At 41.6% G+C, this 12,310-nt stretch overlaps 1 protein-coding gene across 15 annotated transcripts; it reads left to right on the forward strand.

Annotated features, from left to right (window-relative positions):
- On the forward strand, window positions 1-8,901 carry LOC120964730 (uncharacterized). Of its 15 annotated transcripts, XR_012184597.1 has the most exons (15): window positions 2-1,870; window positions 3,051-3,118; window positions 3,384-3,515; window positions 3,599-3,697; window positions 4,370-4,449; window positions 4,561-4,610; window positions 4,699-4,778; window positions 4,931-5,077; window positions 5,467-5,493; window positions 5,593-5,745; window positions 6,070-6,164; window positions 6,756-6,934; window positions 7,997-8,089; window positions 8,303-8,372; window positions 8,549-8,901. XR_012184597.1 is itself a non-coding variant. In XM_073500173.1 (14 exons), exons 11-14 carry the CDS (start codon window positions 6,837-6,839, stop codon window positions 8,704-8,706), a joined length of 363 nt encoding a protein of 120 aa, XP_073356274.1. In that variant the 5' UTR covers window positions 1-647; window positions 1,076-1,870; window positions 3,051-3,118; window positions 3,384-3,515; window positions 3,599-3,697; window positions 4,370-4,449; window positions 4,561-4,610; window positions 4,699-4,778; window positions 4,931-5,077; window positions 6,070-6,164; window positions 6,756-6,836; the 3' UTR covers window positions 8,707-8,901. The 15 variants fall into 15 exon arrangements, 10 of the variants coding, with proteins under 10 accessions (XP_073356274.1, XP_073356275.1, XP_073356276.1 ...); XM_073500173.1 differs by lacking the exons at window positions 5,467-5,493; window positions 5,593-5,745 and having other exon boundaries at window positions 1-647; window positions 1,076-1,870; window positions 8,053-8,089; XM_073500174.1 differs by lacking the exons at window positions 5,467-5,493; window positions 5,593-5,745 and having other exon boundaries at window positions 1-391; window positions 506-1,870; window positions 8,053-8,089.
- Window positions 8,902-12,310: the final 3,409 nt, after the last annotated feature.

Genomic DNA, 12,310 nt, shown 5'->3' on the forward strand with positions numbered 1-12,310 from the left:
ACGAGGAGCTCCTGCCTCCCCGAGACCCCGACGGCCGGCCTCCTCCTCGCCCCGCCGCTGCGTCCAGCGCCGCCACGGCCTCTGGAGCCAGGGAAGCCATGGCCTGAGCTCGGCCTCGAGGTCCCCGCCGCCGTCTCCTGCAGCTTCTGCCCCGCCGCCTCACCGCCCGAGCTCGCCGTCGCGCCGCCGCCGGCTCTGGTCGCCTCCACCTCCGCTCCAGGCAACCCTCGGTCGCCGGCTCGCTGGAGCACGACGGCAGACGATGGATGCCTGGTTGTGTGCGACGGATGCAGTTCTCACGCGCAAGCTAGGGTTGGAGCCGCCAGCTCTTCATCCTGCCCGCCGGCGGCGAGTCTTCCCGTCCCGTACTGCCGCCTCCCCGTTATCACAGGTATCTCCACCCCTTCCTCTTTCCCCCTCTTCTCTCCTCTCCCTTCTCCCTCCTCCATCTCTGTTCCCTTCCCCCTCCCACCCCGTTATCTGTTCATGTTGTTGGCACCTGAAGAAGTTGGTGGCATGGTGAAGCCCCTGAGCAAAAGTTGCAGGAGTCTTTGAAGGAGTTGGAGAAGTCTTAAACCTGAGTCCGAATCCAATTTCGTGGGAACAAGCATATATTCCATGAATTTTCCATTAGATTCAGTGGACAGGTAATGTCCTCAACGACACTTGCACACCCTAAACCCTAAAAGAAACAACTAGATGCCTTGGGTAATTTTGGCTGCATCCGTCTTGGTTAGTTGGTTTACATGTGAATTCACACGTTTAAAGGGCATGTGACCATTAACTTTATAAGTATTTATCCATGTTCTAAAGGAATTAAATAGGATGCAGTAGTGCAGACATTCAAAGGAGGTGGGAAGTGTGCATATGCTTTATGTTAGTTATATGCACAGGGCAGCCTATCAATATAGAGGTGTCATTCAGACAGAGCTCTTTGAATATAATAAGACAAAAGATAGGGTTCCTGATTTTTTTATAAGAAGATTCTTCTATATGTTCAGTTACATGATTTTTAATTTGATCATCTTCTTTGAACAATTTTTGTGCTGACTATGATATTTCTTTTGATTTGTAGGTTCATCTGGTCCTTTACTCCTCACATAATAACTGTGAAACTTAATGAGGAACTTCTGAAAAATGCTCCCTCCCCTCTGATGTCTATTTGGTTACTTATGCTTGTGTGGTCTGGTTGTTCCTAAGTGCTTTCGGACATTATTATTTGTGTGATCAGCATTGAGTAGATTGCCTGCAGCAAGATAACTTGAGTTTTTTTACTTAAGTAAACGATATGTAAATAGCTCTAAGTTAACTGGACATTTTGTCGCATTGGCTTGAATCTGCATGTTGCATCATTTGTGCACAATGAAAACTGTATGAACCTGCATTGGATGGTGTATTTGTAGGAAGGTTATCCTTTCTTCAAGGACTGGAAGTTTCCTGGTAAGTGTTCCTTTTTCTTAAAAACTCTGTGTTTGTTCGCTGTAATATTTTGTTTACATCAGGTTTCTCTTTCCTTTTGTGGGCATAATGGGCGAGACAATAATATTCAGAAAGTTGTTGTTTTAGGGAAACTGCTAACTCCATATGTCAGACCCATATCATTGTTGAGCATGCATAGTGTTCCTATGTCATTTCTATGATGTATTTGTTTCCTTTTATATCACAGTAGTCTTCATTTTGGCCATGTACCTTCAAACTGAACCAAAAATGGTTTGTCTGATGACATGTTTGAGGAGATTCTTGATATGAAACAGTACATATGAGGGTGACCGTTTTTTTGCAAGTTTTGTCCGTGGAATCTTTTTGCAGTTGATAAGACATGGGCTGGACTTACTTCCGATCTGCAATATTTTCGGTAAAGTGATTCAAGGTATGTTCGATTGTTTACTTAGGGTGGTTACTGAACCTCTTCCATTGTATAAAGAACTAACCTTCCATTTTAGAAAATATCCCTGCAGGTTACAAACCTAACTGATTGCTTGATAGTTCTTGTTTGAACTGTCGATATTTATAGCTTAATCTGGAGTAAACAAGCCATATAATTATATCATCTTACTATTCTTAGCACTGCATTGATAAGCACCCCATTCTTTGAAAATGTTGAGTTTTATCTTATTATAGGTTTTGATACCAGCACCATTTTGGGTCATAGGAGCGAAAAGCATCTCTTAAATCATGACTTGCTATACTAATCAAGAGGGAGGAAGCAATTAAACCTGTAGAAACCATGAATGAAAAAAAATCATATACCTATCTATACCGTATATCACTTAATCATATGTTTGCATCATTGAGCCGCATTGTCAGCTGGCTAATGGCAACTGGTCCATGGAAACTCCTTAATAGTTAGCCAAAGAAACCTCATCGCGTGGGCACCAGATGGCCTTGCTGCGGCCCTGTGTTACACGCCTGTTTCACTCGAAGCCGTGCCCAGGAGTGCGTCGATGGTCGTTGCCTGCCTCACGCCAAGCTCATCGCTTTGGAATTGACTAGGCATAGGTCATTGTGATCAGGTGGGCAATGCGGCCATCATCGGCGTACAGAAGGATAAGCGGCGACAAGGGTGGGACACAGTGTTAAAATTTAGGGTGTAGACATGTGTGTGGAAGGAGGTGTTGAGACATGCTTATTGTCTAGAAGCATATCATATATTTTCTCCCGTTGCAAGCTATCTCCCCCTGCCTCTCAAAATACAGTAATTGATTGCCTGAATACGTATATGGAATGTGAAACAATATTGCTTACACTAATTGGAATGGAGCTAAATTTTCTTCAATATTTGAATATATGCCTTCAAATATGCAAGATTATACTCCCTCCGTTCCGAATTACTTGTCGCAGGTATGGATGTATCTAGATGTATTTTAGTTCTAGATACATCCATTTCTGCGACGAGTAATTTGGAACGGAGGGAGTAGTTTCCTTTATGAGTATGATGCAGGATTATCACTTATGCAGTTTGATACTTGTGCTGAAATCTTACTTTATTTGAATCTCGATTCTGTTTCAAGCATACTTTGTCGAATTCTCATTGGTTTCATGGTTTCCAGGAAACAAACATCCACTGTGTCAATCACTCAAGATGGTGCATGCAGTTTTCCTGAAAGTTAAGTCTGAGGTAGTCAACAATACATATGCATATATGAATATGTCTCCTGGACTTGAACTTCGATTAATGAAAAGACACTTTCAACTTTGTCAGTTTCATTCACACATTGTTGTGATCTAGAAAGCATACCAAAAAATTGCTTTTTGAAAATGCACTTGGCTCTGAACATGTATGGATCCCAGTGCACCATTTCACTCAATTTTGGAGAAATATGATAATACCCATGGCATTTGGTGCCGGCTGACCCTGACGGTGTGGCATTCGCCCTTTTCAGAGCCTGCTCCTACATAAAGCTGGGTGACGGGACGACGGCCAATTTCTGGGAGGACAAATGGTTGCCGGGTGGGCGTTCCGTCTAAGACCTGGCGCCAACACTGCTCACTTTTGTGCCCAAGAGCACAACTAGGTTTACTTATGCCTTCCTTTTGACTGCAATTCCTTGTGTGAGCTCCTCCCTCTAAATCATGTCCTCCTAATTTATTTTTTCAGTCATCTATGGTTTGGATGGGGCTGGGTTCCTACAACGACGGCAACAGAGGCGACAAACACCACTTTGCAACCTCGCCGAACTGTGTTGCTGAACTGAAGGTACTGTAGCAATCCTTCTGGTTTGGTAGCTACAACCGAGATACTTAGCTTGTTTATGCCTTCATTTTTTTGTAGTAAAAAACATGATTCCAGCATGTGTAGAGTATTAGATTTCAGTTGTTTGTTGTAGTTTGTTTTGCAACCTCGCCGAACTGTGTTGCTGAACTGAAGGTACTGTAGCAATCCTTCTGGTTTGGTAGCTACAACTGAGATACTTAGCTTGTTTATGCCTTCATTTTTTTGTAGTAAAAAACATGATTCCAGCATGTGTAGAGTATTAGATTTCAGTTGTTTGTTGTAGTTTGTTTTCAGGGTTCAGTAAATTCTGCATCAATATTTAAAATTTTAGTATCAAGTGATGATGAGCAAGGTCCGCTTCTGATTGTTGTATGCCAACCCATGTTTTCTATTTGTAGATGGTTGTGTTTTTGCAGTTGGCCTACATCTAATAATTAGTAGTTAATGTCTGGATTACTTTCGACCAAATATTTCGAAAGTTGCTTGTTCTTTTGTACGTATCTGTGTTGGATTATCAATGCATGATCTAATTATCATTTTCTTCATATCGATATCCTATTAATTACTACTACATCAAGGATCTTCATGTTGTTCGTTTTCTTACAAATCCACTCATTGGTAATGATGGTTTAATTTCTTTGATATTTTCTTCAGTTTAGGGACAGCAGCAGTTTTACCACCGATGGTGTTGCATGTAAGCTGGATGTTCTCATTGTTCTGTTGGCTCTGATCGGGTGAGTTCTTCCCTATTTCCTTTTTTGATGCCTCCGTATGCTCAACCTATTATGGTTTTAGTTGTAGTGTGAATGTTTTATAGTTTATATTTTTTTTGTGTTCTCTGGCAGTGTGTATGCTATGAAGTTAAGGTTCTTAAGATTAATGATGTTTATAGAAGGTAGATACGGTTTTATCATTCATTCATGATCATATTTGGCCTCTCTTAGTGGCCAGTCTATGGTAAATCTAATAGTTGCTCTTGATAGTGATGCAGGATGTGAGGTACAACTATCAAAGTGACATTAATTTTGGTTCTGATTCCTATCCGCAGCCTCTTCTACACTAGGTGAGAAATTGGTTAAAAGAGTACATTTTATTACTTTTCTAAAAATATCTTCTGAGAAACATGATTATTATGTTCAGTAGTGTTGCTTCTCTATTCCAAAGGCACATGGAAGTTTACAGAAAAAAATCTTACAATTGTTTTTTTATCTTCAGAGAAGGAAAACACTCGACGATCTGGCTCTGTCTCAGGTATATGCTCCCTCGCCCGCAAGATCCGCTCTCTCCCATCTACGCATCGCAACAGCACTTCAGCTCCTCTTGTGGATTCTCACCAGATCAGGCCACCTCACTCACCTTCAGGTAAACCTTGAGCGACGACACAGTATGTTTTCGCGAACTAATCTTCTTTAGTCAACCTATCGATCCTTGTTGCGTGTGCTTCTTAATCGACATGTGAATAATCTGTTGATGCATGGAAATACATACTGATCTCCTATTTTCTTGCTGCCTGCAAGATAGTATATGCATGAATCTTGTTCAACTACAACAACCTGAAAGCCATGTTATTCTCAGAAAAATTATCATCTACGGTTGTATGCATATGCCTCTTGATATTTACCAGCTCTTCTTAGGATTGCCTAACTAGCATACATATCCTAGCTAGAACATAAGAGTTTGAATTTGTACATGTGAACTGCACATTAAGTTACTATCACCACTGTTTAACAACACTGTTGATTATGACTCAGGTTTGTAAACAGTCATCCATACCATAGGTACGTACGTTAATGCAGAAGCACTACTATGGAATTAGATGTAGTAAGTAGTAACTGCGTCAATCTGAACATTTTAGCAAGTTCATGCATCAACCTTAGGGTCCATCGGTGAAACAAAGCCAATCATATGAATTGAAGGAGCTATTGAAATAAAGTGGAAAGAACAAAGAGAAAATTGAAGATTATCTATATGAACATTCTGAGAATGGGATAGGAGAGGTGGTTCTTCCCAACAGGAAAAAGAGTGGAGCGGTACTGTTATCCTGCCTTTTCTACTACAATCCCAGTTAGCATAATAACATACGTGACATGAAAAATCATATTATCGATTCAATTATGATTCAAGCAACATGAACAATTATCCGTGAAATTCACTTCCAAAACCTGGTTTTATTTAGTTCTAACTTCAGGATAGACATTTACTGTATTGTAATTGCCAGACTTCCAAAATTCTATTATTACCATTGTTTAACAACACTGTTTTTGTCACGGGAAAATTATAGATGGATAAACGTCTCAAATCATACACTATAAAGCTTCCAACACTTGCTTACAGTGTCTTTCTTGTGTAATCAGTCTGTCGTGATGGACAAAGTTAAGATCCCAACAAAAAGTGCTTCTTGATGCTATGATGCAGCAACTTAACCTTCCAAATTACAGTTTACTAAACAGTAAGTGCTTCTCGATGCTATGATTCAGCTTCTTGATGCTATGATGCAGAAACTTGATTCTATGGGCAAGTGATTCATGCTGCTCTTGGTTCTTCTGTATACTTGAAATAAGGAACAATATTTGAAAGTATGATAGTGTTTGGTTAAAACATATACCTCAGTCCATTACTTCAGTTTCTTCTTCTGAAGTTATGTGTTTTCTGCTTTTCTACTTCTTTGCTCTGCTTTACACAATTCACATGGCATTCGAGACCTTTTATTTAGGACCAGGGAAAAACTCTAATTGTTAACTTTGTATTTTCCAACTAACTAGCACATATCTTGCCTAAGCGCATGCCTAGGCAAGCTTAAGCAATGCGTTCTGTTCTGGCCTAGCGCCTAGGCGCTTACACCCTTTCCCCCTTGCTTGCTTTGTTGTTCAGAGCACAGAAGAATTATATTCAAGTATACATCACCGCTGTTATTTTACTTGCTTGCAATTACAGTGTATTTTAAAACACACTTGGCGAACATCTGCTCGTGCTTACAATGCTCTATGAGGGAAATAATAGATCAATACTTGCTTTTTTGCTCCTTTTGAACGGTTGTCAGGACCTCGCCGGCAGATCCCTCAGCTATCAGGGAAGGCAGCCATCAGCGGAGATTGAGGGCGCCTCTCCGGCGAGAGTGCTCATGTCGTGGTGGTTTTCCACCAGCAGCGTGGGGGAGGCGGTGTCCTCTGCGGCTAGGTCTACTTACTGGCGACCTCACCATCACCAGCCCACCTGCAGGTATGCTAGCTCCTCTTCTATTAATGGAAAAAGGAGATGCTCAAATGGATTGGGTGGTACCTTCCTGAAAGTATTGTAGGGATGGACATATGGATTGATTGGTAGGCCCCTGAAAGCTACACAGATCTGAACCGATAACTTCAATAAGAATGTGTATCCCAGCTCCTTTTATAATCTTGAATCCTTCTTGGTCCTACTAAACTGTAACTCATGTTTCGTATTGGAAACAATATTTTGGACATTCCTAACCTGGCCAAGGGAATGTATTGCCCACCTACAGTGAGAGATACATACGAAATAGGTCCTACTAAACACCTAAAAGGATGAGTCATACTGTACTAACATTTTTGCTATCTTTATGCTCCATATGGATGGGAACTAAAAGGATGGTGATATTATTCTACCTTTCAATATTTGGCGGCGCATGTTTAAGAAAATCATAGTGACTAATAAGCATGTCATTTTCTAGAAGGGGCTTGACTGGAATGTATTTATATAGTTAATAAAATCATAGTGACTAATTCTTCAGTTCCTCTATTTAGATTAGAGGTGTATGCATGCATATTAGCCAAGTGATCGGTCTTTCCAGGTCAAAAGAGAAAGTGACCAATATTTTGGCATATTTTCCTATTAAGAATAAATGGATATGCCCATGCACGTATGCACACAGATTTCAGGTTACAGTTTAATTAGGAAACAGATGATACCTCATTGTGTCGTCGTGGTCTGAGAAGAGGGGATATACTTGGTGAATATATATGTTCCACCCGACCATTGTGTTTCTTGGTCTTTTTAACTATTTTGGTTGATGGTCGATCAAGAGGTAGTAGAAACAGATGCAAAAAGAGAGGTGCAGATTTGAGAACTGGCTGACTACAAAAAATAACTCTATATGAAGATTAATTGTAAGGATATGATGCTTCAAGAAATAATGTGCATAATTAAGTCTGGTGCTTTTAACTAGACATGTTGATATGGCCATTGTTTCCTGTTGTGCTTCACCGGCGTCGATGCCACCAACTTCAAGTTCGTCCATCTTGTGATAATGTTTTTGGATTATAGAGCATTTGTAAAGGGCAGTTGATCTTCTCATTGGTTTCATTGGCGTTGTATGCAAGGTCTCAAAAGGTCTGCTGTTCCTGGATGGTGCGTGTGGTATAATCCCCATCTCCCCCAACTTTTCTTTTGTTACCATGCTTTTATCATCATTCACAGTAATTTCTACTTGCGCCTCTTGTCATGTGCTCCACCATTCCTCTCCTGTTCTAGGTCCAAAATGATTTGTTTAATTGTGTTGTGCATGTTATTTCACGGTTGCATCCTTTTTGGTGCTCTATTTAAATCTTTGTTCTCCACTCACTGCCTTAGATAGCTGCATATGAGGATGTACGAAGGATTTGGCTGCGAACTCAATCAGACCATTGGATTGAAGCTGAAGGTATACTTTGGCTGCTTTTCCTATTGTTTTTGTTCCTCTTTTCATGTGTGTTCAGGATTTTCTCCCTCCTTTTTTTCTGCTTTAGAGCCTCAAATTTGACAAGCATATGTTGTCGATTAGTGAGTAATGAATTGACAATATCTTGATCTATGTTGACTCTCATTCTCTACTTTCAGGGGGCATTGCAAAGATACGAAGGAATGGCCTTTCGTTCATAACCTGGTCAGCTACACAACATCTGGTCGTACATGTTTCTATTGCAGCGGCCCAGTTACGTGGAGAAGAATGGCATACGCTGAGGATTGTGTCAGCTGATTTTCTAACTCATGTTTAGCTCATGGATTCTCATTTATCTCTTCAATTTACACAAGGAGGTGCATTATCAGCTCTTATGTATTTTCTTAATAACCGTTGATAGGAATGACAACTATGTTGAGATGTGGTAGACCATTGAATGACTTTTGGTCCAGAATGAAAAATAGAGGCATAATTATTGTAATTTTGTTGCTGCTAATTTCTTTCAAACGAAGCATGGCTTCTAATCCACAAATCACGCTAACTAATGTTCATCACTTCATAACGCCTATAAGAAGTATCTCTCCTTATCTACCTTCCTTCCTAATAGCATTGTAAATATTCTATCATAAGCTTCTTAGAACATTATGTATCATGAATAATCCATGTGTTCCTATCTGCCCCTAAATATATTTTTGTTCACTCTTTCTATACTTGCCTCACTCTCGCCCCTTGCGCCATTGGTGCAACGGGTCATCGATCAATGGCTCATTTAGAACACGAGTTACTGGATTTAGTGAGAAGCCTCAGGGTTGTGAGTTAGCGGGATGGGGGTTGGGGTTGGTCCGTTCAACTACGGATGTCTAAGTGGAATAATTTCCCTACATTAGAAAATGTGGCAAATTGCATGAGCGAGTGGTTCATTGCCTTTTTTCCAGGGGATGTTGCCTTATTTCTACAGTAAGCAAATAAACAGTGTGATGAACTTAATAACTCTATCCTTATTTGCCATTTCCTTCTCACATATTGTATGGGTTTTCGGATAGCCTAGACATACTGAGACAATTTGGGGGTGTCGATTCTCTCTCTCTCTCTCTCTCTCTCTCTCTTGCACGCACGCACGCACACATATTACATACCTTCTCCTCAGTCCTACCGTGCATTATTTGACTTTTGTGCTAATAGATGGGAAAATATGTTGTAAACTTGTGAGTTGTGAGCTACTCCCCCTGTTCCTAAATATATGTCATTCACACTTTCACCCTTATATTTGATGTTAATGTATGAGTGTATGTCTAATTAGGGTTTCTCTCCAGTTGGTTGGTGTTTCAATAGGGGTTGCTTGCTTCCCTTTTATGGCGTAGCTCCTATTACAACACACACATTTCCTTTTGAGTTTTATGTGAAAATCCTTTTGAGCCGATACACAAAACATGAAGTTACATAACTCAAACAAAATTGAAAAATTATTATAAAAATACAAATAAATGCCAATAAAAGTTTAAACAATAAATGTTATCAAAGATTGATATGTCTACCTGTCACAAGAGAGGTAGGAGTAGCATGTTCTAGAACATGTGTTTTTCTGTATTACTTTCTAAATGGTAAATTGTATGGTTTGAAGCGCCTAAATCCATATTATGTAATAGTTTGCCAGCCAATTGCATATTGCAATGAAGTTTCTGGTTGGAACATTTGTTTAAAGGAAAAAAAATCCTTCATGTGTCGTTTTTAATTAATAGATAATAACAATGCACATGCTTTCATGAGGCAAACAATTTTAAGAATTAAAAAAAGGCATTCAAGTGTTATTATCATTTGTAATGCATTGCAGAATAAAGAGTTCAGTGTTTGTGTACCAACTTCTTTATTTTGTGCATCAGGTATATGGTCGAATTACATTTTTTTAATCGAAGTACATTGAAAGCGAATTAGATTTCAATTATTTTTTTATTTGTTATTACCTATCTTTCTATGTATGTAAAGTTTTACATGCAGCCGATACAAATTTTCAAAAGCCCGTGGCAACGCACGGGCACTCTACTGTGTGGCAGCCTCCTATTTGACGCAAAGAGCGTCAAATATGAGGTCCCATGTTTCATTTTCCCCATGTCGTTTGTATGTGCTCTCCTAGGTTATGTATGTTCTGTAAGATTCGGGATGGGGATCATTATTGCAAGAGGCTAGTGGGACTGAGATATCATATGGTCTCTCTGTAGACGGCGTTGCGCGAGTTCAGCTGAGAGTATCTACGAGGTGATGAGGTCTACGAAAGGAGGTGTTTCTTTCACCATCAGATTTGTGTTGGTCATCCAGTTAACATGGCTCCCCAACGGTCGGGTAGCTCCCACGCTCCCACCACCGCTGCCCGCGCTGGTCCTCTCCACAGTCGCCGCGTCACCAACCACCAGCCCCACCGTCGGGTCATCGCTCCGATGCCCGCCGGCCACCTAATGCGCCCCGCCATGAGGCGCCAGTCCCTGTTCCTCCCGTGGACGCGCCGCTTCCGGGCCATTCGCGCCCGGCTTCTGCGGATCTAGAACCCGACAATGAGGGTTGCATCCAGGTGCGTAATCGTCGTCGTCCGCGCCGTTACGCGGATGCGCTCGCCGTCAGGCATCCGGCCGCTCCCAAGCCTCGGATTCCCCGGTGGTTGCGGGGTCGCTGCTTTAAATGCCTCGATTCCGGGCATATGAAGGAACAGTGTGCCGGTGAGATTCGTTGTCAACTCTGTTGGACTTCTCGCCACATCACTCGCACCTGCTCCTCAAACCCCGCCTCCCACAACACTGCTAGCCGACCCCGGTGCCATCGGGTGGATCTGCCCGCCGCCCCAGCCAGGAGAGCTCCGCCTCGCACCAGCCTTTCTGCCATCCTCCTCCGACGCTCTCCATGGAGCACTTGTTGGAAATATGCCCTAGAGGCAATAATAAAATGGTTATTATTATATTTCCTTGTTCATGATAATTGTCTATTGTTCATGCTATAATTGTGTTAACTGGAAACCGTAATACATGTGTGAATACATAGACCACAACATGTCCCTAGTGAGCCTCTAGTTGACTAGCTCGTTGATCAATAGATGGTTATGGTTTCCTGACCATGGACATTGGATGTCATTGATAATGGGATCACATCATTAGGAGAATGATGTGATGGACAAGACCCAATCCTAAGCATAGCACAAGATCTTGTAGTTCGTTTGCTAAAAGCTTTTCTAATGTCAGGTATCATTTCCTTAGACCATGAGATTGTGCAACTCCCGGATACCGTAGGAATGCTTTGGGTGTACCAAACGTCACAACGTAACTGGATGGCCATAAAGGTACACTACAGGTATCTCTGAAAGTGTTTGTTGGGTTGGCATGAATCGAGACTGGGATTTGTCACTCCGTATGACGGAGAGGTATCTCTGGGCCCACTCGATAATGCATCATCATAATGAGCTCAATGTGACTAAGTAGTTAGTCGCGGGATCATGCATTACGGAACGAGTAAAGTGACTTGCCGGTAACGAGATTGAACGAGGTATTGGGATACCGACGATCGAATCTCGGGCAAGTAATGTACCGATTGACAAAGGGAATTGTATACGGGATTGATTGAATCCCCGACATCGTGGTTCATCCGATGAGATCATCGTGGAACATGTGGGAGCCAACATGGGTATCCAGATCCTGCTGTTGGTTATTGGCTAGAGAGCTGTCTCGGTCATGTCTGCATGATTCCCGAACCCGTAGGGTCTACACACTTAAGGTTCGGTGACGCTAGAGTTGTTATGCGAATTAGTGTGCAGTTACCGAATGTTGTTCGGAGTCCCGAATAAGATCCAGGACGTCACGGGGAGTTCCGGAATGGTCCGGAGGTAAATATTTATATATGGGAAGTCCTATTTTGGCCACCGAAAAATGTTCGGGATTTTC

This window comes from Aegilops tauschii, chromosome 5 (assembly GCF_002575655.3).
Source record: "Aegilops tauschii subsp. strangulata cultivar AL8/78 chromosome 5, Aet v6.0, whole genome shotgun sequence".
NCBI classification, from domain to species: Eukaryota; Viridiplantae; Streptophyta; class Magnoliopsida; order Poales; family Poaceae; genus Aegilops; species Aegilops tauschii.

What these genes read in the sequence shown, in the direction of transcription:
- LOC120964730 (XM_073500173.1), top strand. Translation starts at nt 6,837, where the DNA reads ATGTCGTGGTGGTTTTCCACCAGCAGCGTGGGGGAGGCGGTGTCCTCT. An exon ending in CATCACCAGCCCACCTGCAG is followed by an intron (nt 6,935 to 8,052) that starts GTATGCTAGCTC and finishes GTTGTATGCAAG; the next exon opens with GTCTCAAAAGGTCTGCTGTT. An exon ending in CCATTGGATTGAAGCTGAAG is followed by an intron (nt 8,373 to 8,548) that starts GTATACTTTGGC and finishes CTCTACTTTCAG; the next exon opens with GGGGCATTGCAAAGATACGA.